This window comes from Hemicordylus capensis, chromosome 4 (genome assembly GCF_027244095.1).
Source record: "Hemicordylus capensis ecotype Gifberg chromosome 4, rHemCap1.1.pri, whole genome shotgun sequence".
NCBI classification, from domain to species: Eukaryota; Metazoa; Chordata; class Lepidosauria; order Squamata; family Cordylidae; genus Hemicordylus; species Hemicordylus capensis.
In genome coordinates this window covers 77,189,382-77,216,192 of record NC_069660.1, presented here as the reverse complement: position 1 = coordinate 77,216,192, position 26,811 = coordinate 77,189,382, and the positions used below count along the sequence as shown (strand labels likewise).

Below are 26,811 nucleotides of genomic sequence, written 5' to 3'. Positions count from 1 at the left end.
TTCTACCTTTAATGTGCCAGCAAACACTATATAGGAGAGGAAGCAAGGGACTGCAAGACAACTGACTATCCAAAGCTCCCCAAATTCCTTTATACCTGTATGCTAAGAAGCCAACTTATTTCCAGAAAAGAAATGAAGGTGTGACGTGGCCTCTAATGCCATCTGGTGGCAGCCCTGTGATAGGGAGGCTAATTTATCAGACAGGACAGTAGTGTATGCATCACTCACTCACCATCAGAAGGTCAGGTGCACACCTTCTCAACAGCCTCTGTTCAAGACTCTATGTTCTTTTTCCGTCAGAAATCTCCAGATTAACCCACAGAACCCTATTCAGACTGATGCATTCAACTAATCAAAAAGCATTCATTCACAGAAAGATTAGGCCAATCACTTCAAAGAGAGGTACAAGATGTGTGCCTGATAACAAGCCATGGTTAATGGGATTAATCAACAGAGATGCCAGACTATTATACATGGAAGCATGTCAGGCCTGTGCATACTATACACAAGTTTTGATATGTTTTTAAGTATACCAAAAGAGCCTTGTTTCAGTAACTGCTGAATCTGCAAACGCTAAATTCTGTACGCTGAAAAAGAGCCTTACCAAGGGTCCATCTAATCTGGCATCCTATTTTCAATGACTATGAAGGAGACTATGCAAACCAACCAAATCTGCATATATTTGCATAATTTAGTTTGCTGCTAAACACAGGGAGCAACAAGGAGCAACATGGGACACTTAAGTCTCATCGCCTAGAAATCCTCACTCACTCTGCCTCTGGTTTTCAAATTTTCACCAAGAATTGTACCCACTCACTTACTCACTTCTAACATAAACCAGCATTAACTAAAATCTGAGATTCTCACAATGTTCAGTTCTGAACCCAATAGCCAATGCAGCACTGTGCAGCTACTGCTGCTGCACCTGCACAGTTCTGATAGGATCACACTGTAATCGTATCAGGCAGCATACAGAGCAACAGGGCTCTTACCAGGAGCTCTGGACAGCTGGGCCTCACTGCTGGATTTGATGACCTTGCAGTTGGTTGGGGCTTCACTGAGAACTACCAGGGGACGCTCAGGCTTCACACGTAGCCTGCTGTGGTTCTCTAGAACCTGCGCTGCTGCAGCTTTGGCCACCTTAGAGTTCAAGGTCTGGAAAGATGAGAAGTCCTCATCTTCATCATCCCCAATATCCCAGGCATCACTGGTGTCTCGGGCAAATTCATGAAAGCTGCTGGCCTTCTTGTTCTTCATGGGCAGTGCGTTGACCTTGGAGCGTTCCTTAATGAAGCTATAAAAAGTAGGAGAATAGGCATTGTTTCAATTTTCAGTGCAGTTAACCTCTGCCTCTAGCCACCTCCTGCCCACAGTAGGATTTGCCCCCATCCATTTCATTTCCCCTGTGGGACAAGGCCCACCCCCTCCCTCCCCCATCCCTTTGAACAGCCCCTCAGCTCTGATCAAAGTGAGGATAAGGAATGAAAAATCCTTCTGTGCAATCCCCAACAAGTACAAAGTTCAGAGTCTGAAGGAGAGCTTTGCAGTCTTGATACTATTCATGGGAAACCAAAGACTCCTACCAAGTGCAAGAAAGGTTGCCAGTCTGCCTACTGCAAGGCAAACAAAAAAAGGAGACTGGATTCAACTTAAGGAATCCTGGCTACACCCTACAGAAGCACAACAACATGCACATGCAGCCTGAACATGACTGCAAAAGAACACTGTTGTATCCTATCCAGTATTTTTTTGCAGTTTGTTTGGACATTTGTCCCAGGGGGGATCCTGTAGAGAATGTGGGGTAGGAGTCAGAAAGAGAAAAGGGAGGAGGAGGAGGAGGAGGAGGAAGGGCTGCTGCTGAATAAACCTTTATTATTATTATTATTTACTACTACTACTACTAATACATTTATATCCCGCTTTTCCTCCCAAGAGCCCAAAACGGTATACTACATACTTGAGTTTCTCCTCACAACAACCCTGTGAGTAGGTTAGACTGAGAGAGACGTGACTGGCCCAGAGTCACCCAGCTAGTATCATGGCTGAATGGGGATTTGAACTCGGGTCTCCCCAGTCTAGTCCAGCACTCTAAACACTACACCACGCTGGCTCTTTAGTTAAATCTACCTAAGATTCCCTTGTGTGTATGAGGGAAGCTGCTATAAAACAAAAACTATTTTGCAAATCAAGTCCACAATATAGAAGGGATTAGGCCCAACTATTCTTCTAACCTCATAAGCTGCATTGGCTTTAGCCTCAACTAAATGAGTCAAAGTTCTCATGCCATAGGACCTTAGGGAAAATTCATGTCCCAACAAGAAAAATAGAAAGCATGGAAACTCCAACAAAGTAAAAGGGGAATCAGAACAAAAAGGAGTATTATAAATTCCTAAAGACTACATGAGAAGAGAGCTGGTCTTGTGGTAGCAAGCATGACTTGTTCCCTTAGCTAAGCAGGGTCTGCTCTGATTGCATATGAATGAGAGACTTGATGTGTGAGTACTGTAAGATATTCCCCTTAGGGGATGGAGCCGCTCTGGAAAGAGCATCTAGGTTCCAAGTTCCCTCCCTGGCATCTCCAAGATAGGGCTGAGAGAGATTCCTGCCTGCAACCTCGGAGAAGCCACTGCCACTCTGTGAAAACAATACTGAGCTAGATAGACCAATGGTCTGACTCAGTATATGGCAGCTTCCGATGTTCCTATTCACAAGAGGTAACCCAAATAATAACAGCAATCATATAGGGATACTAGTTCTATTCATTGCATTGGTCTTCATCGTAGAAGAGAACTGGAGGTATACATTAGGTTAGTGACATTCATTATTTTTCAAGCAAGAGCCACTTTGGCCAAAAGAGAGAGAGAGAAAAGAAATCTCCAATGCGAGAACCATTTCCCAGTCGACATCCTCTGTGTATTGCTGCACTTTTCCCAGCAATGGGGGTGGGCTTTAAGAGTAACGGAGCCCTGTTGAACCCCAGCCATAGAGCTCTAGGGTAAGTGCTAGGAAAGACTACACTTCCTAGTGCTCTGTGCTCACCTGCCCATATGTCACTGGGGCTCAACAAGACTCTGCTTTGTTTAAAGCATTCCCCACCCCCACTCTGGCATTAGGAAAAACACAGCACTATGTAGTGGGAACAGTAATCTCTGCATGGTGCTGGGTGGGGAGGGACAATGTGGCATATTCAACTTTGGCCATACCTTTACGCTGCCCTAATAATTTGCCAGGGAGACACACTTAGGGTTGATGGGAGCTTCCGCTGGTTCCTGGGCCTTGCAATGAAGAACACCGCATTAGACTCATGCAATTAGTTGGCTTTGAATGGCCGAAGAGGAATCATGTACATGTCGCGTCACCCCTGGCTCTAGTCTGCATGAAGGCAGACACTCCCACTGCGTACCTCTATGCAGAGTGGTGCTGTGCACAGCGCTGGGGGAGCAACCTTAAAGAGAACCAGAGTTAAGCCAAGCAAGATGTTGGGAAGGCACAAATGGTGTACTGGGAACTGTAGCCCTTCCCAGCATTTTCCCCACTGAACTCTATGAAGGAAGCACTGAGAAGGACAACACCTCCAAGTGCTCCATATGTGCCTTCCCAGATCTTGCTGCAGCTTGCCCAATTCCAGTTCTCCTTAAGGGCCCTCCTCGGAACTGCACACAGCACCAATCTGCACAGAGGTGAGTGGTGGGAACAGCTGCCTCCATGTGGAGCCAGGGGTGATGTGCATATTATTCAGCTTTGGTCATTCAAAGCTTATTTGCACAGGCCTAGTATATATGCACTTGACACACTTTGTAGACCATAAGACTGTGGTATATAGATACATGATGTGCTAATTTCAATCAAAGGGATAAGTGGTACTAAATGGGCAGGATCAGTGCAGCAATTTTGTAAAGCAACTTCATATTTATAAAAAAAAAAATAAGCCTATCTGGCCAGTCACTGAAATCAATCCCTGCATTAAAAAAGGAGGAGGAGCATGACAGCTAATGAATCATTGACATCTAGCCTGAGGGAAAGTTCTGTGAAACTCAAATGCTAACTTTTTGCAACTCTTAAAGTAAATGTAAAGTGTGCTGTCAAGTCGGTTTCAATTCCTGGCGGCCACACAGCCCTGTGTTTGTCTTTGGTAGAATACAAGAGGGGTTTACCATTGCTTCCTCCCACGCAGTTTGAGATGATGCCTTTCAGCATCTTCCTATATTGCTGCTGCCTGATATAGGCGTTTCCCATTGTCTGGGAAACATACCAGTGGGGATTCGGCAACCTCTGGCTTGGTATTCAAGCCATTTCCCTGCTGCGCCATTAGGTGGCTTCTTCTTTGCAACTCTTAGTCGGACCTAATAAAGGTTGCTGTTAAGACAAGCTCCAGAACTAGTTCTAGAGACACTCAAAGCCAGCAACGCGTCTTCTCCACCAGCTACACTGATAAGAGCAGAAGCAACAGCTGCAAAGTAAACACTATTTATACTTCTATATTTTCTTCCTACACACACTCCTTTACCAAAAATGCATGAACTAGAGGACCCCAGTAGTAGGTCATAAACAATCCAAGAGAAGGTCTTTTCAAACAATGCAAAGCAAGAGCTATTTTGTTGACCTCTCAGATATACCACAATAGGTTGTGTTGAAGGGCAGTATTTATTAGTACTGTACAGTACTTTTCCGTTTGAATGCTCTCACAGCAGTTAACATCTCTTACTGTTCAACTTTTTAAATTTCTAATGGTCAGAATTAAAACACCAGTCACTAGCCTGTAAAAGCCAGCAACCACAAAATAGCAATACAGTATTCAGAACGAGAGCATCCATTAATATGCTGTCTTTCAGTCTGAATGCTCTCAAAGTCTCTTTAATTCTTAAGAATCAGAATTAAAACAAAAAATAGTCTCTAAAAGCCATCTGAATAGTATTCAGATGAAAAACAAGAGCATCAGCTTCTAGGAGCTTAGTGGAATAGTCAGGTTTTCATTTATTTCCAAAACAAGGCAAAAGAAGCTGCAGAGGAATCCCACAATTCAGGGACCACCCACAGTACCGGCCCTGCTCCTAGCTGATAAACTACTGAAAGGGATGGGGCCTGAAACAGGGTTTCACTGGCTGACTCAGGTAAGCACTCCAGACACCATTATTTCAAATTCAAATACAAGACTGAGTCACCTAGCACAGGGCTGCACAACTACAGCTCCCATCATCCCCAGCCACACTGGCCAGTAGTCAAGAATGATGGCAGTTGTAGTCAACAACAGGGTTGTGCAACTCTGATCTAGCATATTTCCTGAAAGGTTTGTCAGTCAAGATGAAGGCTGGAGGAGTGATCCTTATTTCCAAGACATCCTTCATCCTCCAGTAGCAGGGATGTAGGAGAATCTCCAGTGGATGGACATATTCACAATTGTCATGTTTTCACATGCATCTTTTTACATCATCTCTGATGGATCTGTCCAAGTCAGACATAAATATGCTGGGTTAGAAAGGCACTGCTCTGAACAAGTATAGCTTTGTGATGGCCAACAGTGAAAATTTAATTAGTATAGTGTCTGCTATGAATTAGTTTAGCATCTGCTGTGAATGTATAAAATGATATACTTGCAATATTCCATGAGACAGAATAAGAATGATTCCTCGCTTACACTGAGCACCAGAGGGGAAATGTTAGATTTAAAGCATGTACATTGTCGTGTTTAATTTACTAATTTATATCCCGCCTTTCACTGAGAAAAATAGGCACAAGACAAATTACAACAGTTAAAACCAGGGTGGATAAAAATAAATGATTTTTTAAAAAAATCAGATTTCTTTTTTAATTTAAATCGGATTTTTAAAATAAAGTGCTTTTTGAGGAAAAAATCTATCTAAAAGTAGTTTTCTATTTAAGATACATTATAGTCCAAAGGTATTCATCATGCATACCTGGGTATTCATGGGTATTTAAGAGATCGTCTTCTTCACTATGAGCCCCACCGTCCATTGAGGTCATCTGAGGAGGTCCATCTCCAGTTACTGCCAACTCATCTGATGGCTACACTGAGATGGGCCTTCTCCGTTACTGCCCCGAGACTGTGGAATGCACTCCCTGCTAAGATATGATCTTCCCCATCTCTGGCAATTTTTAAAAAACATCTGAAAACCCATCTTTTTAACCAAGCTTTCTCAGCCTTTTAAAATTTGTTAGTTTTAATTTTGTGATTGATTTTAAATTGTTGAATTGTTTTAACTTTTTATATGTGTTTTAATTGTTTTATGTTAACCGCCCAGAGACGAAAGTTTGGGCGGTATATAAATGTGATAAATAAATAATTAATAAATAAATAAAATAAGGATTAGTTTTTAAGTATGTAGCATGAGGCTGTATATATGCAATGTTTAAATTTTTTGGTAAATGAATTCCAATAATCCATTCACAATGCCATGCTCTTCCAGAGGTTTCTGTAAGATTATTTTGGGCAATTTTTCTATCTGGAAGAGGACCAAAAATGTAACCTTCATCTGGTTGTAAATATTAAGATTATACCAGCCAGTATGAGTCTTTATGTAAAAAACCATGATTTAAATCGATTTTATTTAAATCAAATCCACCCTAGTTAAAGCAATAAAACATAATATTAAATATGCAATACAAATTAAATTTATAATAACCCACTAAAAACAATCTAAAAGCAGAAATCTGTACACAGAAAAGAGTTTCACTGATCCAATGACGTTACAAACTATGAGCCAAGCGAAAGTAAGGAGTGTTCATCATCAAAACACAAAAAAGGCCCTGCCTTGGGTAGCCACCAAGCATATTGTAGTTAGGCCAGGGAACAGGGCCCCTGAAGTCTCCCTAAAGGCTCAGACAAGTTCATATGGGAGTATGCAACCCTCAAAGTAACATGGGCCCAGTCCACGCCTGGTTTTAAAGGCCATAGTCAGCCATTTGAATTGAGCCTGGAAACAAATGGGTAGTCAAAGAAGTTGTTATAAGCGAACTGGACAACCTGTCTGACCCCAGCGAACATCTCGACTGCCTCATTCTGTACTAATCACAGCTTCAGTACTGTCTTCAGAGGCAGCCCCATGCAGAGCACACTGCAGAGCTGAGTCCAAGAAGGGTCATAGCTGGCCTACATGTAATAGACATGGAGTCTATTAAAAGCCAGAGTGGCTACACACAGCCTGGGCATTAGCTTGCAAGGCTTTGCCCCATTCAAGCCTCACATTTTCCTCCAAGAAATCCCTTTTCAGGACTAGCTTAGAGTTGAGACTCCTACAGCCCATGAATCTCTGGGCATGGTAGCTCAGCAAGGCAACAATTGTGATGGGGATGCCCTCCTGCAGTGACTCAACAGTGAGGCCACCTGCTCATTTTTTACAGTCCACTTAGTGACTAATCACTCTTTTTTTTTTTTGGTGGAGGGAGGGGGGAGGCAGAGAGGGAAACTTCATGCTGTTGCCTGAAGAAGAATTTATTGGTTCAAACACAGTGCTGACTGCATTTCAACAAACATCATTATTGCCCCAAGGAGACAAGGTCTTCTGTTTCAAAAGGAGCTCTCTCAGAATTCTGATTCACACATAGGAGAACTTGTAATCGCTACTCCTTGAGTAAAACTTTTTATCAGAACGCATACTTCAGCCAATTCGTTCTCTGTCAGGCAGCAGTTTGAGGTTTAACATTCTATGCCTCTCTGGCTATTTTCGGTGCTGCCTTTTTTTTTTTTGCAACAGCTTTTGGTGACCACCAACTCAAATGAGGTTTTGAGAGCTTCTATTGCATGAGAGAACAAAGCAACTCTGAATGGACAGAAAAGCCTTCCTCCCTAGGCACAGAAGGGACAGCCAATGGCAATGAATGCTAAGAGCCTGCTTTCTGAAGAGAAAGAGAAAAACCACTTACTTTTTGGTGAACCGGGGATCCAGCGGAGGGTGCTGAGCTCCATAGACTGGTTGAATGCTGCAGGTGAAACAAAAGACTAAATTTATTTCAGAGTAGCTACTCGACGGCACAACTTTATCTTTACTTTAGTATCAGATTACTTGATCACTATCAATGGCCATACAAGAACAATTTCAATAATCCAAAGTGTTCAAAATTACACACAACTGAAGAGTTCTTCTGAGAATATATATTACCTTTAGTGCCACTACTGCATGACCGGTGCGCTGCTAGAGGAAGTCTACAGAAACAAGGAGGATGGAGCCCGGAACAGCCAAGGAGCTAAATGCAGAGAGATTTTCAACCCTGGTCACAATATTGGGCAATGGGAATGCTAAGGCCTGCATATGGACCTGCAAACCAGCACATGTTTCTTACTAAGGAAGTGGTGGCTATCTTTTGCACTGCCTTGTCTCTCGAGTCTGTTCTTGTTCTGGAGGGATCCAACGAAGACCCAAAGAACCTTGAAAATTAATGTTGCAAAGAAAAACAATGTGTGTGCGTGGGTGGTGGTGGCGGAGAACGTGGATTAGGGTTTTTTGTATCTGTGATTGAAAACTTTGAAGTTACCAACATGCAAGACTGAGCATGAACAAAATTAAGAAACAAGCATGTACTGGAGTAAAACAATGTTCTTTGGCATACCAACGAGTTGCCTGCACTGAGCAATCATGCAATCCAGATGTATTACTTTATTAACAGTAAATACAATTAAAAAAACCTGGCCTGTAATCCAACTTTTGCCACTGCCCTACTTTATAGCTTTGACCAAGTCCCTTTCCTTCTGTGCTTCTTTCTCCTTCCACACTTTTGTCCTTTTTGTACAACCAACATTGCATCTGGCAACAGTAGGGATGTGCAAAACTTTTTGAGCTCAAAGCAAAACACCTTCAAATAAAGGGCCTGTTTCGAACTCAAAACGAAAGAACCCTGCTTCGACTTAAAACGTTTCAACAGCCATTTTGGAGCGCTGTTTTTCTGGGAAAAGCTGGTTGTCAGGGCTCTGGTCTACCAATTGGGGTTGCGTAGACCAGTCCTCCGAGGTGAGCTGACACACTAAGCTTGGAGCGGAGGCCTTGTCTAGACACTTCATGTGGCAAGTAGACCAGTCCTCCAAGGTGGGCCGCCGCGCTATATCCAGGGGTGGAGGACTGGTCTGCCCACCTCATACAGCAAGTAGACTAGTCCTCTGCTCCGGACTTCATGCATTGGCCCGCCTTGGAGGACTGGTCTACCTACCAACCCCAATCAGTAGACCAGCTCTCCCTGGAAAAGAAGCCCCCCAAAATGGCACTCAAAATGTTTTGAGTTTGTTTTGTCAAAACAGCCGGCTTGGCCACTGTTTTGAAAAAATGTTTCAAGTGTTTTGCATTTTGTTGAGAGCTCAGAATGCAAAATCTGTTTCATGCACACCCCTAAGCAACAACATAACTAAGAACTGCAAAATGTAAACCACAAGGACTATAAAAATGATTCCAATCCTACAGAGTTTTGCAGATGGTTTTTAAAATGCAAGTTACCACCAATCCTGTATTAATTGCATTATCACCTGATTTTTTTCAAACTCACAACAATGACCATTTACCCATACTGAGGTGCCACTGATCTACCATGCCCATCATATTTAATGAGTCAACATCTTGAATATGTGATATATCAAAAGAGTCAGCATGCACACAGAATCACAGAACTCAAAGGGAACCAGAGAGCATTTAGTCCTGTTATCTGAGCTACAGAAGCAGGATCTTCCATGCATTAATCTATATCATTACAGATCAAGTCACTGTCACACATATAGATTAACTGTCTACTGTTACAGATTAAATAGCATGCCACAAGCAAAGAACAAGAATAAAATGCATGTGACAAAAATGCCTGAACATTTCATACCAACAACACCACCACCACAGAGAATCCACTTCACCCTCATGAGATCCATTAAGGACCGCAGGGTGGGGGGCATGCAGAGGGACACAACTTTAAATCCTTCCTTGGAGGTCTTCAGGAGAGCCTTAAAGACCCATATTTTTAGCTTGGTTTTTAATGATATCTAGTCTTAACTTTAATGAGTTTTAATTTTGTTTAAAAGTTCCCCCCCAAACTATTTTATTTATTTATTTATTTTTACATTTTTATACCGCCTTTCGTTAAAAGAAAACCCCAAGGTGGTTTACAAAAATTAAAACATACAATAAAAGCAGTAAAAACATCAAGCTAAAAACATACATAAAAACAAGACAGCAGATAAAAAACACACAAGAACAGCAGTAAAAAACGATTATGTAAAAGCCTGGGTAAAAAGGTTTTATTATGTTTTGTTTTTGTTTTTTAAATGTAAACTGCCCAGAGCCATTTTAGGTATGGCAGTATATAAACTGAACAAAAAACAAACAAAATAAAAAATAGTCCCACCACCACAGCTACAGATGAGAACACTGATTTCAGATTTTGGAAAAATTGAAAAACATTTATTTTAGAATGATGCATGAAATGTTTTACAAGTAATGGTTTTAAAATATTATCACTTCCTGCCCATTGCTCTTTCAAAATGTTAACAACTATGTTATATGAAGGTTCCTCTCCACCGTCTACGGCTTCAAGATTTTCAGAAATTTTACATCTTTCATCCTCATAACTTCTTCCCCGCCCTTCCAATTTGCTGGTGTAAGAAGAACACATGGAAAAAAGTTCCTAGTTTGGAAAGCAGTTCTGTGACTTTCCGCTACCCTCCGACCCAATCAAAGCATTTTGTTCCTGACATATTAGAGGCTGATTCACATGACAACATGTATGCCAAGTGCTTCATCTTCTCAGCCTGGATTACAATACTACGCATGGGGTGAATGGGTCAGCAGAACAGTTTGTCACAAGCACAAACTTTTCTAGCACAGGTTGAGCCGAAATACAGGCACACACAAGCGCAAACTATGCTTCTAAGGATCAATTCAGAAAACATATTCACAACCTGAAAGGAACAGATCAAGCTAGAAAAAAAGGGGAAAGAAGAAGCAGCAGCTATGCATAGAGTGGCTGCATGAATTGATCCCTAGTCTGACAATCTTCAGGCTTTATGTGCTTCCCAGAAACAGCAAGTCCCTGGATAAGACATATATGACAGACTGTTCCAAGACAAGTGTGCACAAATACCTCACCCCACTTGCATTGGCCAGAGGTTTCCATATCAACCTATGGACTGACAGACAGCTTACTCCAAAGTCAATGAAGTTTAAGTTCAATGGTTGGGCTGAGGTTCAGGTTAGCTCATGCGTTTTCCTCAAACCTGTTTACCTGGTTGAGTCAACTTCACTGTTTAAAATAGCTACAGTCTACAGACAGAAATGTTGCTTTAGAGAAGCAGTAGCATGCATGCAAGCAGGATGTGGCAACAAGATTAAAAAACCTACAAGGCGCTAGTGAACTTGGAGATAACATTTTTGCTTCAGAAGAAAAGTACATTATGTGGCATATGTCTGCAGTCTTCTCATAATCTGAACAATCTCAGCAACCTGGTAGCGTTTGACGGGGGGGGGGGATGAGTGCATTGGAGAAAAAATGCAGAGAATTAACTGGCCTCTCAGGATTTAAAGCCAGCTAAGCATTCCAGAGGCCTGGCAGTAGTGACTGTAGTAGGACGGTGAGGTCAAAATGAGGTTAGAGACTGTGTACAGAAAGCAACATCCATATTAATCATACAGCCTTTATTCCAAACATGTGGACACCTGGGGAGAAAGTCTCCCCTCATTTTTTCAAGAGGCACATACTCCCAATCACATTAACAAGCAGTTATCCCCCTTTTAGTCATTGTCAGGGCAGTAGTGCTCAGCCTAACGCCCTCTTCTCCCTCACACCCTGCCTGAGATTGGCCATCCATCAGGTAGAGATGCTCAGTTGGCCAGCCTGCAGGCAGCACGGTGGGAAAGACAGAAGCAACCTGGGCTGCCTCCTTGGGCACACACCCGGGCTTATTACTTTGTCAGGGTAAAGCAAGCAGAATTTTCCCACTTTTTCCGAATGTGCAAGATGAAGATTCTAATACGAATTCAGGGAGAAATGCCCAGTTAACTCACATTAAAGTATAGCAGCATGGTCTTACATGTGTGCAGTGTGAGATTCTTCTTCTAAGGGCTGGCTATCTCAGCCCAGATCCTCTCCAACAATAGAATAATTTGGGCCTCTTGCCAAGGCAGGACTTACTCCAACTGCCATGATCCCCAATGATACACCGATAAAAGGGATGGGGTGGGGGGGAGAAAAACCTATATGTGGTTCAGAGTTCCCTGCAGATGTACTGTACACACCTCTACTCCACCAGCTGTAAAAAGGTAAAGAGAAGGATGTCACTATTTTGAAAAACAACAGGAACTTCTGCTTTTGTGTTTAAAAAAACTCACTTAATGTCCTGAAGTTGCTCTGAGAGCTTTCCGAGTGTAACAGGCAAAAGGTTGTCAATCATCTGGTTTAAAATAAGCTTAACTAGTTTTTCTTTTCTCTTCTCCCCCCCACCCCCTGCATGAGGAGGTCTCTTTACTACCTGGCTCTGTATTTAACCCTAATCAGAGTGCTCAGCAGCGGGCATGGCATAATAAGCACATACAGACACACACAGATTAACCTATGCAAATGAAGAAGGGACTTATCTTTCTGAGCAAGCAGCAGTCCCATGCACAGCGCTTCTTTATTGACTCCTCAACACGCAAACACTCTGGGAAACAGAGGGCATCGTGGGAGGCACCGATGGCTCTCCCGTCGGGGGCTGAGGAACGTGGGAGCCGAGCAAGTTGCCCAGGTCAAGTGCCCGCATCGCGTCCCCGGCGGGCAAAGGATTCCAGGTTGCAGGTGCTGCTTACAAACGGGGCCAGCAGCTGCAGCAGAAGTCATGTCATGGCCCCAATACCGAGCTTCACCGTACACGCACACGAGGAGACTTCCCCCTTCGCCCCCCCCACTTCCCCAGAGCCGACACCGACGCCCTCCTCCTCCTCCACCACCCACCAGAAACCGCGATTAATCGAAACCACTAATCAGGAACTGAGCCGCAACCCGTCACGCGCGCCTCTGAGAAATGAATGGCGGAGAGAACGACCCGCTAAACCGGCACCACTGATCGCCGCCTAGCTCAATATGGAACGTCTGATTAGTCGGCACCACTATCGGGTCGGCGCCCGATCCTCGCTCACCTGCCCGGCAGCTTCGCGCTCCGCTTCCAGAACTGCTTGCTGTTTTCCGCGGCCATGGCTGGGGGCAGAGGCCGGGTCCCCCACCAGCTCCGGGAGGGAGGGGACGAGCCGAAGCGGTGGGCCCCAGAGCCTCCGGCCGAGGCCGTTTCACCTCCTCCCTCCAGGGACCCCGTTGCCAGTCCCCAGCGCCGCCATCTTGGATCCGGGCGGGCACGGTTCCCCCCCCCATTGGCTGCCTGACCGAGAGTCTTCAAATCTGGCCAATCCTGAGCCGGATTCCGAGAGTAACGTAAAACAAAAATGTAAAAAGTGAGGAATCAAGAAGCTGGACAGAGCTCGAGGGGCGGGATAATTTGTCTAGCGAAGCGCGGGGGATGGGTAGAAATTTGGAAAAGGGGACGGGAGAGAGAGAGCGCGAGAGCGGAGGCGATCACCACGAGCAGCCCGTGGACAGGAAGGCGGTTAGGTTTAACTGTAGAAATTGGTTGGAACAAGAATAGGATGGGAGACCACCACGGTAAACAATAAAATAAAAGTTCAGCTCTGCTAGGGCGGGGTTTAAACTGCCCGGTATCAGCCTGGGAAGGAATTCAGGCAGGGGTTGTTTTAGGATTGCTATCTATCTCAGAAAAACAGCTGCTACTTATCCCTTTGCACGATCTCATTCAAATATACGCAGTTTTAAATTTTTATCCACTCCCACCCCCAGACGAGACGCAGCTAAAAACAATTAGCAGTCATCTCAAGCGGCTACTTTGCCATAAATAGATACAAATTCAGCCTTTTCTTTTCTTTTTTATTACCCGGGCGATAAGCTTGTGCTGGCAACGTCCTCCAGCCACAGGACATAGTTGCCTAAATTCCCCCAAGATGCAGTGAAGAAGGTAGAGAGGCACCGATTTATAAGGTGAGACTATGCTGAGGATATGGGTTTATGGGGTCAAACGTTTAGTGACACATGAATCTGCTTGGAAAGCCTTTCATTATCGTTTGTTTCCCCCCCTTTCTGACAAGCAAGGGAAGAGAAGCTGTCTAGCAGTTAAGATAAAGAAATAGGCAGCGTCTGGGAGCTCTCCTGAGTATATTAAACTCTAAAGCAAACGGGGCGGGGCAGAGGGGAGGACGTCCCCGGGACGCTTAAAAAAGTGAGTTTTAGTTGGCCAAGCCAACTAGAAACTCTGCTTTTTGCTTTCATTTTTTGTAGTCGATAACCTCGCAAGCCCTTGGGTTAAAAGTTCTCAGAAGAATTTCTGCAAGTTATCTTGGTTTTGTTTGTTGGGTGGGGAGCTAGCCTAGAACATATATATCAAGGAGCAGCCCTAAAATCTAGTTATGTACCCAGTCGATGTAAGACTTTGAATCTATAACTTTCACACTTTTTGCCCAATTTGGGCTCCAGAGAACTCAAAATAATTAGAAGAGATTCACAGTGTATTGAAATAACTTGTCAGAATCATAGAAAAGGTGCAAAATAGGTTATGCAAAATTTGTGTAATGTGTGGTATCAATCTTGTTTTTCAGATTTTATTTAAGGGGGAAAATAGCTCTTAGAGCCCCAAGACTTGGACTTTCAACTGCATATTGTACACCATTTTTTTGTCCATTTAGCCTGATATCAGAAACCATGGAACCATCAGACAAAATACTGCTGGGGTATTAATTGCTAGGGCAAAACATCATTGTGAAATTTCTTTCTCAGGGAGGCTTGCCAGGCTGCATTGTTCAAGACTTAAGAGGTTGGTAAACCCTTTCTATATCACAGAGTTTTGTAGTTCAGGTAAAAGGTTGCAATCCTATACACACTAATTTGGGCATAAGCGCCATTGAATTCAGTAGCTTTCTTCTGAGTAAATATGTTTAGATTTACACTGGACATTGCTTTGAAATCTTTCAATGTGGATTACTCTGTTTTAATGCTTCTAAATGCTTTTATGCATGCTATTGTATAATTGATACTGAGATGTTTTCTGAACTGTATTGTTTGTTGTTGTTTACCTAAAGATGATGCAAGCATGTGGGCCCGTCCAGATCACAACCACCAGTGTCGTCAGATATGTGGGGTGGAAAATCTTCTGGAAACGTTCCCCATACTTAATTTTTCATTGGTCAACATCCAGACTAGCACTGCGCATGTGCAGTCATGCAAGTTCCAGATTACTGTTGCACTGTTACTTAAGCAGGGGAAAGGGCAATTTTTGCTGAACTCTTCTTTCCCCGGAAGTCCACTGTGTATCACCAGTACATGTCCCTGGTGGCCACACAACCATAAAATCAAATTCATTAGAAACAATTATTGGTTGCCTACAATATTAGGCAAGCATGGCAATTTCAAAGTTGTAATATTTTTCAGGCGATTATCTCTAGGAGGTGTATGAGAAAGTATGCATATGTTTTATTGCTTTATTAAGTTTTCCAAGAAAAACTTGTCCTATGTATCAGAATCTCAGACTCTGATAGAAATACACCGTCTCTGTGATGCTGTGCAGAGGTGAGCTCTCCCAAAACAGTCAGTGCCAGGCAGTGGGTGTGGGAAGGGTGTAGTTAACCAGAATCAGAAGCTGCAAGTGGGATTCCAGGAAGCTGCAGATCACCAGGAGGGTGCAAATGGGTTGCTAGGAAGGCACAAAAGATGGCCAGGAGGGTGTGAACGAACGAACGAACAGGATGCTTGGGAATTGCAATTCAAGTGCTTTTCTCATGGGGAAAGCACTGGGAGGAACTAGTTCCCAGGTGCCCCTGTGCACCTTTCTTGTGTTCAGTTTGCTCCCCCCCCCCAATGATCTTGCAGCTTCCCAGCATCCCATTCACAGTCTCCTAGTGGTGGGGAACCTGCACTGGAAATAGCAAATACTGCCTGACACTAACTGCCCCATGAGCTGCTCCCACCTCCTCACAGCACCAAAAGGATGGTACATTTCTGTTGGAGTAAGATAGGGCTACTAAACTTCAGTCTTCCAGCTGTTTTTTTGACTACCGTTTGCAGCATTCCCAACAGTTGCCAATAGTCAGGGATGATGGAAGTTGTCAGTCAACATCTTCAGGAGGGCCAAAGTTGAGTAGCCCTGGAGTAGGAGGTTCTGATGCACCCTAACAAAAATAATTGCTTTCCTCCTAAAGCTTTTAATTTATTTCAGTATATTTAAACCACATTAAGTGTTTTTAATGATCCCTTCCTCAGTCAACCATTTCTGTTGAACTACTTGAAAAACTCTTGAGATACCGTTTGTAAAATTAATATTGTGAGTGCGTGTATTTTACTAAATAAATATATCAAATTGCATACCAGATCAGATCACAATCTATTTAGGGCATCAGGAAAACTTGCAACGTAAAATTTTCTGATGGGGAAATTTTATGCAAATGAGGGGGGAATGCATGGGGGTAATTCTGGAAAATGTTCCAATTCGACATTTTCTGGAAATGTTTCTATTCGACATTTTCCAGAAAACCCACATATCTCAGTTGAATAACTATGAATGAAAATAGTTCATTGTATGAAGCCAGAGTGCCTGAAGTCAAGATATCCAGTTGCACAGGCAAGGCAAAATAGGAAACAGACTACTGGCCTTGACCTATCAGAATGCAGATCAGTAAAGTCCAGTGGGATGCTTGGCTATGTGTATGTCTGCAAGTACTGCTAGCTGCTAAGCTCACAATCTATGCACAGATCTCTGCACAAGGTTCAGTTTTGGGAATTGTTTGAATTCTTTTGTCTCTGACAATTAAGATCACTGATTTCTCTGCCCAGTTGCACTACCTGCAACTAGTAATGCTGGATAATGGGAAATCAGGGCAGACTCTGACTCATATCATTTCCAGGTGAACCAAAGACAACTCAGTTGATAGCATGACATCCAGCTGATTTGGAAACTACCTGTACAGTACTTGCAGAATGATGCACTGAGCAATGAAAACTCTCTTCCCTATCTCTTGTAATAGGCCAGATTTTGTTAGGGGAAGGAACATTGCTCAGTGGTTGAGCATATGCTTTGCATGTTGACAGTTCCACAGGCATCCCCAAAACCACTTTCCAGTTCGCCAGTGTCAAATGCCCCTGGCCCTCTTGCAAGCAGGAAACCCAGCACTACACACATCTAATTTGCTCTATTTCATAGACCAAAACTACATGTTCCCAGATATTTACCAAATAATGTGCAGGCAAGGATGAGGCATTTTAAATGCCATTTTTTAGAAGATAAACAGGAATCCCTTTTTTAGGAGAGGGTGCCTTCTGTTTCTTACCCTCTTCATATCCCAGTGCAAATGGAGGAAGACCTGCTTCTCTCTCCTAGGCAAAAGGCTAATGTACCAGAAAGAATTGGGGGAAGAATGGGGGTTGGTGGTGAACACAATAATGGTTAGCTAGTGATGAGCTTTTCCTAACCCCTGGCTGGTAATGAGCTGCTCCAAAACTGTGGCATCTCCAGGTATGACTGGGAAACAGTCATACAGTTTCCCAGGTATGACTGGGAAACAGGAAAATCGGCTATCTCAGGTTGGTGCAGTGTCAACCTGAAATCACCCGTTTTTCCCAGGTCCTTAGGACACACTCCATGGGAGTGTGGGCACTGCCCAGATCTTGGATTTACCAGTTGCCAGACATTGCTCGGATAATGTGAATTGACCCTCTGTGAAATGCTTTGGGATCCATCAAGATCTGCTAAAATGCACCACCTTTCACTTCCATGTTGTTACCATACATGCATCACCACCCTTGCCAATGTATTTTGCCTCCCCTCTCGCTCCAGTTGTTCATATTCATCTGTTACTTCAACACATGTTTGTGCATTCTCTCCAGATTGTCTTCTTTAAATAACTCTGGAGACATCTTCTGTTCCCTGAATTCCTGTCTGTCTTTGTCTTTCAGGCCACTACTGGAGAAGCCAGGATGATCCTCCTATTGGCAAATGGCTTCTGTGGCATGTTGCCAAAAACAGGGGCTGTTGTAGCTGGTCTCTACATGATTACTATGACCAATATGTACCTTATCTTTGAGACTGGTCACCTAAACCGGTCCTTAACTCTATCAAAGAAAGCCATGGTAAAAGGCACCACTACTAGCCTATTGTGGGTCCTCCCTTCTTGTTACTACGCAGCTATTGGCCTGGCTGTTGTAACCTATCCTATATGTATCTACTACATCTATTCAGTCATCAAGCGAAACATAATGGGAATATGTGTGTACATTGCTTGGATCATCTTCTATGACTTAGCCAACTGTGTCATTATAGTTCTCACTGCCAAAGCTGCACATCAAGCCAAGTTTAAAATCAGTCCTTTGGAATGGTTTGGGTTGGCCACCAGAATTCCCACAGATTGCTTTTGGCTCTCCTTTACTGTAACATATGCTATATTGATTATGGAAAGCCAAAGCACTGGGAGGATGTCACTGAAGGTAAGACGGGCATCTAGACAAGTGGTAGTACCTCCCAGGCTTAGATTGGGCAGCATTGCCAGGAGAATCCAATGAGCGCTGTCCATTTCTTCATCTATGTGATCCTCTCTGCATTTGTGCACACCAGGCCTTTGCAACATAGGGCCTACCAAGCAAAACACAGCCTGCCACATATATACTGCTACCCACTGATAGCTTGATAAGCCTCTGATTACTGCTGCCTGTTTGAACTGCAAAAAACCAGAAGGTAGTTGTATATGACTGTTGGACTGTTTTTGGTCTGGTGAGCGAGACATTGTGCAGACTTAGTGTACATATACAGGCATTCCAAGAGGTGTTTCGTGTGCTCTAACTTGCTCTTATTGCATTGCTTTGGGATTGGCTGGATGTCTTTAATATATTTATTCTATTATTATTCTGTCAATTGTGTTTGTGATTCTTTCCCCCGTTTTGTATCATTGAGTCTCAGGAGAAGGGAATGGTAACATCAGGATATTGGGGAAGCTTGTGCTTAGTCCTCCCAATTTATCAGAAGCAAACACATCACAATTATGTGCCTCTAGAAATTGGGTGTTCAGTAATAGTCGGATACAGATGGAGCCTCCAACAATGTCTAAAGCCTTTGGATCTGTTTTTTTCAGTACCAAGATAGTGAGGCTTTATTACTAGATGCTAAAGTTAAAGGGAAATCCTTGACAAGCAGAAGGTTGCTGGTTTGAATACCACTGGTATGTTTCCCAGACTATGGGAAACACCTATATCGGTCAGCAGCGATATAGGAAGATGCTGAAAGGCATCATTTCATGCTGAAAGGCATCATTTCATACTGTGCGGGAGATGGCAATGGTAAACCCCTCCTGTATTCTACCAAAGACAATCACGGGGCTCTGTGGGCGCCAGGAGTTGAAATCGACTTGATGGCACACTTTACCTTTAAAGTTAAAGGAAACCTAATTTGCTCTATTTCTTAGGCCAAAACTACAGGTTCTCAAATATTTTATCAAATAATGTGCAGGCAGGGATGAGGCATTTGCAGGGGAGAAGCAGTTGCAGGAGAGCAGTTGGTGGAACTCTCCCCACCAACCACTTTTGCCCCAACAAGAAGACAAAGAAGCCTGGTGGTGGGAGGGAGAGAGTTTAGGGGAGGAATTGCATGGGGAAAATGTCAGGAGAACGAAAGGTTACGAATATACACCCTACTATTCACCACTTCTCTCTTACAAATCCTCCCCTCCACACTTGTATTTGTGGGCTGACATACTGCACAAGAGAAAATTGATCTAAAAGCATTGCACTTGTGCAAATTGTTACACCAGAATAAGCCCATTAGAAATAATGATTTTAGGCTCTTGTATAAATCAGTTTGCACAAATGCAACATATACTTTGCAAGAATCAACCATGTTCTTTGACAAACTCAGGACTGGGAATTTCTGTTTGCCAGCATGACTGTAGTCCAGCCTCATACACACACATTCTTTTAACAATGTAGTCAATCAAGGTAATTGCACCACAAGTCATAGCTTTGTAGGCTAGATTATGTTTAGATTTATTTAGTCCACATATGGCTTGATATTCCTAATACTTAAAAACATAGGGTTGGATCTTAACTAGTACTTCTGCAAAAAGAAGAAATTCTGTTTGTGCAAGAGATGAGAGTGATTTTTACCACTCCCCCTTTCCCCTTAACCCTTACCTCTCCAGTATATCCCTCAGAGACATATTTGGGTGGGGGGCCACAAAACTGCAGAGGGATGTAGGAATTTGTGGGAATCATCCCTCCCCCCTTGCATACACAGGATTTATTCCATTCACAGAAGTCCTTGTTTGGATCCAACCCACTAGCAGTAATTCGTAAAATTCAGATATGTTCCCACCATCCACTACAAAGAAAGAATGCTGCAAGAGTACTTTGATTTAGGAATGGATCTGCTTGAAAAGCAAACTTGGTGAAAGAGTCCAAAATTCTCTAAACTGCTAAACCCAAAACCAAAACAAGTCCATATGTTGCCTCATAAATGTGTGCTCAGCTACTCATCATATTAAATTTGTTTTGAATGTAGCATTGTGCTCCTATTCCTTGTGAGATTGTACAAATCTCGACAAATTGGCTATTAAATATATTTATTGTGAGTTCAAGCTATGGTTCTTGAAGTCAGTGGGGAAAATGTTCCTCTGTGCAAAGTATTTCCTCCAAGGACCAATAGAAAGCATCCTACCTTGCAGACGGATTTGTGGCAGCATGACTGTGACCCAAACAACTGCAAGGTTAAGCCCCTGGTACACAGCTATTGCCAGTCTTGTTTGTTCATTCATAATTCAATTTTTATACTGCCTTTCATAAACCTATCCCAAGCCTTGCCAACACTTAAGCCAGGCTTGCACAACATGACCCACCAAACCAAACAGCCCAGATGTTTAACAACACTTCCCCACCTACATCCTGATTTTGTAATCTCAGGCAAGAAGTTTGCAAAGCCCCAGTTGAACCAGTGGACATGGCTGAGAGGTGAGATTCAGCTTGGTGAGCCACAAATTGTACAATCCCAACTTCACCACACCAACCAAGTAACTGAGAAGAGATTCCATTATACCACATACATACATGTATGCATGCTTAAGTGTTTGCAGGCTTGTACAATAAGCCAAAACAGGTCAATAGCCACCATATTAATGAAACAAGCAGTAATAAATTGAGCCAGGCAGAAAGTAAAGATAAAGCAGATCAAATTAACAGAGGCAGAAATCTGATGCAAAAACCATGCTCCAGGCTCAAGCATTTCCTTACTTTATTTATTTTCTTTTTATTTATATACCACCCTTCATCCTAAGACTCCAGGATGGTTAACAAAATAAAACAATTCAATAAAAATTAAAAACCCTATAAACAGAACCAAATGTAGTTAAAATTTTAAAAGAGCAGGGACAGCTCATTGGCCAAAAGCCTGAATAAAAATACATCTTTCTGTTTCTTCTTGGTTGTCATCACTAAAACTGTAAGCCTCCCACTATGAAATCTTCATACAATAGTTCTACAGGGTCACATCACCTGGAGCTTTCCCAGACAGCAGGCTTTATTGCAGGATTAAGAGGGGTGAAGTACTGTGAGTTGTGGATATTTCTAATTTGCCTAAAAGACTTAACACAAAAAGGTCTTTTATTTTTTTTACCCCAGACATAAATCAGGCTATCCTCCAATGAGCAAATAAAAACCCAAATTGTTTATGGAATGCTCCCTGATAGCTCGCAGGGACTTTGACTTAAAGCTGTGTGATATGTGAATGAACACTAGTCCTTCTGTGGTTAAGCAAAGCAAAGTTGCCATCTGGGAACGCTCCTGCCTGAGGACCTACACCAGTCTAGAGAAAAGGAGGATAAAACATATAACTGGATACACACCAACGCAGAGCAAGATGACAGGGTAATTTTCACACCAGCTTCAGCAGAGGAAGGGAGAGTTCCACCTGCCCTGTGTCATCCTCCCCTAGAAGGTGGTGAGTGAGAGCTTGAGACTCTCTCTCTCTTTGAGAGCAACCTTGCTGTAGCCCTCTATTGGTGTCAGAGCTGCAGCCCAGGAGGAGGGCCCAGAGAGTGCTGACTCAGCAGTTCCTGCTGGGTCCTGCATCATCTCCTGGGCTGGCAGTGTAAAACAGCACCTGCATCGTCTCCTGGGCTGTGAGCAATCCGCCGGCAGGGATGCTACCAAAAGGGATCATCCTTTGGGGAACCGCAAGGGCTCCATTCTGCTGGCTGGTGTTTCAATTAGAGCAGGGATTCTCAACGTGTGGGTCCCCAGATGTAATTGGACTTCAACTCCCATAATTCCCATCCAAAGGCCACTGGGGCTGGGGATTATGGGAGTTGAAGTCTAATAACATCTGGGGACCCACACGTTGAGAATCCCTGAATTAGAGTGATTATGGGTAGGGGAAGGTATGGTGTTGGGTCTCACATCAGAAGAGAAGAGTGGTTCAACATCTTAGTCCTATCCCTTCTGGTTGTCCCCATAATGGGAGGGTTCCTTGCTGCTTTACCAGCCTGTCCTTTGGCCTGTTGGTGCTGCTGTTTAATGCCAGGTCAGTCCAGAATAATTGTGGAGGAAGGGGCTGACCTGGTTTGTATTACAGAGACCTGTATGGGGTAGCTGGGAGAGATTAGTCTTTCCCAGTTGCGTCCATCTGGATATTTAGTGCAGCATCAGCATAGGCTGGAGGGCCGGGGAGTAGGGTTCGCAGTATTTTATAAAAGCTCTATTTTCCCTTTCTAGGTCCCCTGTCCAAGTGAGTGCTAGTTCAGAGTGCTTGTACATGATGTTGAGCTGTCGGGACAGAGTGGGGATTCTGTACCACCCACCCCACTGCCCAGCTGTCTCCCTGCCTGAGCTCTCAGAGGTCGTCTCGGATTTGGTGTTGAGGACTCCCAGAATGATTGTTCTGGGTGTCTTCAACATCCATACTGAGGCTGCCTTGTCTGGGGCAGCTCAGGATTTCATTGCCCTTCATGGCAACCATGGGACCGACCCAACATTTTGTTGGCCCAACACATGAATTGGGTCACTCTCTGGATTTTGTTTTTTCGACTGGACAGGAGGATGGTGGTTTAAAAGCGGGGGGATATGTCATCTGTGCCCTTGTCATGATCAAATCACTTCCTTCTGAGGTTTAGAGTCTTAGTGGCTACACCTCTCTGCAAGGGTGGGGGACCTCTAAAAATGGTCTAGCCTTGGAGACTGATGGACTCTGATCTATTCCTGAGGGCTCTCTGCTGAATTTTCCAGCTGGTATTGCAGGTGCTCCTATCAAAGCTCTAGTTGCTCTCTGGAATGTTGACCTGATCGCTCCCAAGTGCCTTCTCCCGCAAAGCAGAGCCTGTTCAGCACCTTGGTATACACCTGAGCCAAGGGCGATGAAGCAAGCTGGGGAGCCTGCTGGAACGTAAGTGGAGGAAAACTCAGGGTTAGTCTGAGCAAACACAGGTTAAGGCTCATTATCAAGCCTACTCTGTGGCAGTGATGGAACAGAAGAAACTCTTTTTTTCATCCACCATTGCATACTCTCAGTGTCATCCAGTGGGGCTCTTTCAGGTGGTGCGGGGCCTTTTGAAATATGGCCCTGGGCAGCATACATTAGAACCCTCAATATTTATTTTTTATTTATTTATTTATTTAATATACCGCCCTTCCGAAATGGCTCAGGGCGGTTTACAATTAAAACAGAAAACATTAAAAACAATTAAAACAGAGATACAAATATAAATACCAATTTAAAACAACTTAAAAAACAATTAAACTATCAAAACTATTAAAACCCTGAAAACCAGGTATTAAAACAATTAAAACTGATTAAAAAGCCTGAAAGGCCAGGCCAAACAGATAGGTTTTAAGGGCTCTCTTGAAGGACAGCAAAGAATCAAGATTACGAATTTCCGCTGGGAGATAGCATGCTGTGATGCATTAGCACAGCACTTTGAGGGTAAAGTTGTTTGCATTCGCCATGAGCTGGACACTATGGCTGATGTAGGATCAATGGGAGAGGTGCCCAGAGTAAAACCTGGCATAGTTTTGCTGGAGGAGTTTCAATTATTGGTCCCTGAGGATGTGGACAAAGTGTTTAGTTGGGTTTGGCCGACCATGTGCATGCTTGCCCCTTGCCCTTTATGGCTTATTAAATCTAGTAAGGAGGGAATTTTTAGCTGGGTCCAGCAGGTTCTAAATGCCTCATTGAGAGAGGGAGTGGTCACAGCTTCATTGAAGAAAGCTATTATTCGACCACTCCTAAAGAAACCCAGTCTGGACCCAGAGGATGTAAACAAGTATAGGTCTGTAGCCAATATTCCCTTCATGGGCAAGGTGCTTGAGCTTGTCGTGGCTGACCAGCTCCAGACACTCTTGGAGGAAGCAGACTATCTAGATCAGTTTCAATCAGGCTTCAGGCCTAGCTTTGGAACAGAAACTGCTTTGGTCAATCTATGGGATTACCTATGCAGAGAGAGAGAGATGGGGAGTGCACCCTTGTTAATTCTCTTGGATCTCTCAATGGCTTTCAATACATTGACCATTGTAATGGTATCCTTTTGGATAGGCTGGCTGACTGGGGTGTAGGAAGCACTATTTGGAGGTGGTTCCACTCCTACCTTGAGGCCCATTCCCAAAAGGTGGTGCTGGGGCACTACCGCTCAACCCCTTGGCAGTTATGCTATGGGGTTCCACAAGGTTCAATTCTTTCCCCTATGCTGTTTAACATATACATGAAGCCACTGGAAGAGAACATCAGGACATTTGGCTTGAGGTGTCATCAATATGCAGATGACACATAGTTGTATCTCTCTTTTTCATCAGACACGGGTAAAGCAGTAACTGTCCTGAATCAGTGCTTGGATCCAGTAATGGACTGGATGGGGAAGAATAAAGCTGAGACGCAATCCAGACAAGACTGAAGTACTGTTGGTCGGTAGTTCCTCTGCCCAGGTGAATGATGTTCAGCCTGTTCTAGATGGAGTTGCACTCCCCCTAAAGGACCAGGTTCACAGTCTGGGCTCATTGATCCAGCACTGTCACTAGAGGCTCAAGTGGCCTCTGTGGCTCCGAGCGCCTTTTATCAGCTTCGGCTGATATGCCAACTGTGACCTTATCTGGACAGAGATAGCTTGGCCACAGTTACTCACGCTCTGGTAACCTCTTGCTTAGATTACTGCAATGCATTGTACGTGGAGCCGCCTTTGAAAACAGTCCAGAAACTGCAGCTAGTATGAAGTAGAGCTGCAAGATGATTAACTGGGACTGGATGCTTTGATCATATTACGCCAGCGCTTCATCAGCTGCACTAGCTCCTAGTCCATTTCCGGGCCCAATTCAAAGTTCTGGTTTTAATCTTTAAAGCCCTAAATGGTTTGGGACCAGGTTACCTGAGAGAGGGCCTTGCCCCATATGTCCCAACCTGTACCTTAAGATCTTCAGAAGCCCTCATCCGGGTGCCCCTGCCAAATGGGGCACCTGTTTGACGTCGCACCTGTTTGGTTCAAAGGTTCAGGGTCGAACCAAACAATCCCCTGTTTGGTCCGACCCCAGTCTGAACACCCCCGACTGTTCGGAGGTATGAGGACCTTTTCTAAAAAAAACAATATATTTTTTGTTACTTACCCCCTTTGGGGTAGTTGGTGGTGGCGGGGGTCTCCGCGGATGTTCTGGGTCACACAGAGGCCAATTGCAGGCGCATCGGACTCCCAAATGGCCACTGTGCCAGAGGGGGGAGGCCTGAATGAGCCAAAGAGCCATCCAAATGGGCCAGTTTGGGCTGCAAGAGAGGCCGACGGGGGGATGGGGAACTTCCATAGGAACCCCCCCGCGTCCAACAACTACCCCGAAGGGGGTAAGTAACCTATTTGTTTGTTTGTTTATTTATTTTGAAAGTTCTACAAACCCACCCACCCCGAACTGAACTGAGGGAGGGGTTCGAAGGGGTGCTGGACCACATGGCCCAATCTGGTTCGAGTCCGGTTTGGTCTCGAACCGAACCGGGACAGCTGGTTCCGTGCACAGCCCTACTCTGTTTATGGAATAGCCTCTCCAGTGAAGTACATCTGGATTCATCACTTTGTTCTTTTAGATGCCTTATCTATCTATCTATCTATCTATCTATCTATCTATCTATCTATCTATCTATCTATCTATCTATCTATTTATTTAGATACATCTATTTACTTACTTTTATTCATTCATTTGTTTGTTTGTTTATTAATTACATTTATAAACTGCCTCATCCAAAGGCTCTGGGCGATGTACAACAAATTTAAAAAGACATAAAAACACACACCATTTAAGACACAGTGCTAAAAATAATTAAAAAACAATTTTAAAGCCTTGGAAGGCCAGGCCTAACAAGAAAGTTTTTAGGGCTCTCTTAAAGGCCAACAGCGAGCCTAAACTGCAGATATCTGCTGGGAGTGCATTCCATAGGCCAGAAGCAGCTACAGAGAAGGCCCAGTTCCGAGTCACCACCAGACGTACCGGTGGTAACTGGATACAAACCTCTCCAGAACTAATTTTAAAATGTGTTTTTACGCTGTTTTGTATTGTATCTTTAACCCTTTTTTGTCTGTTATGTTTTAATGTGTTATGTGTTTGTGTTGTATGTTTTAATCCTCTGTTGTGAGCCGCCCAGAGAACAATTTGTTATGGGGCAACTAACAAAATTTACTAATTATTAGTATTATAAAGATGGATGCCCAATTAATTTGCATCATTTTTAGCAGTAAAAATAAGCTTTGAAGAAAATGGCTATCACCAGTGGTCTAAAAAAAACCTATCTTTTACTACTGGTTA

The 26,811-nt window shown here is 43.6% G+C and overlaps 2 protein-coding genes across 13 annotated transcripts in view; one reads left to right on the top strand and one right to left on the bottom strand.

Annotated features, from left to right (window-relative positions):
- The window catches only part of TBC1D22B (TBC1 domain family member 22B), a 68,513-nt gene extending 55,161 nt beyond the window's left edge, over positions 1 to 13,352 (bottom strand). Inside the window, exons 1-3 of one of the 5 annotated variants that reach the window (XR_008306087.1) lie at positions 13,098 to 13,352; positions 7,882 to 7,938; positions 993 to 1,294 (exon numbers count right to left, since the gene is read on the bottom strand). Coding sequence is in view for 4 of the 5 variants with exons in the window: in XM_053245208.1 (XP_053101183.1) it covers positions 993 to 1,294; positions 7,882 to 7,938; positions 13,098 to 13,153 (415 nt within the window). In the remaining variant the exon portion in view is untranslated. Of the gene's footprint in view, positions 1 to 992; positions 1,295 to 6,982; positions 7,257 to 7,881; positions 7,939 to 8,117; positions 8,924 to 12,013; positions 12,845 to 13,097 lie in introns of those variants that run through there. The other 4 variants (XM_053245208.1, XM_053245211.1, XM_053245210.1 and 1 more) reach the window with 4 other exon arrangements.
- Positions 12,919 to 18,916, top strand: TMEM217 (transmembrane protein 217). Of its 8 annotated transcripts, none has more exons than XM_053245218.1 (4): positions 12,921 to 13,614; positions 13,913 to 14,004; positions 14,797 to 14,833; positions 17,965 to 18,916. In XM_053245218.1, exon 4 carries the CDS (start codon positions 17,986 to 17,988, stop codon positions 18,565 to 18,567), a length of 582 nt encoding a protein of 193 aa, XP_053101193.1. In that variant the 5' UTR covers positions 12,921 to 13,614; positions 13,913 to 14,004; positions 14,797 to 14,833; positions 17,965 to 17,985; the 3' UTR covers positions 18,568 to 18,916. The 8 variants fall into 8 exon arrangements, with proteins under 8 accessions (XP_053101195.1, XP_053101193.1, XP_053101189.1 ...); XM_053245214.1 differs by having other exon boundaries at positions 12,926 to 13,614; positions 14,706 to 14,833; XM_053245213.1 differs by having other exon boundaries at positions 12,926 to 13,614; positions 14,619 to 14,833.
- Positions 18,917 to 26,811: the final 7,895 nt, after the last annotated feature.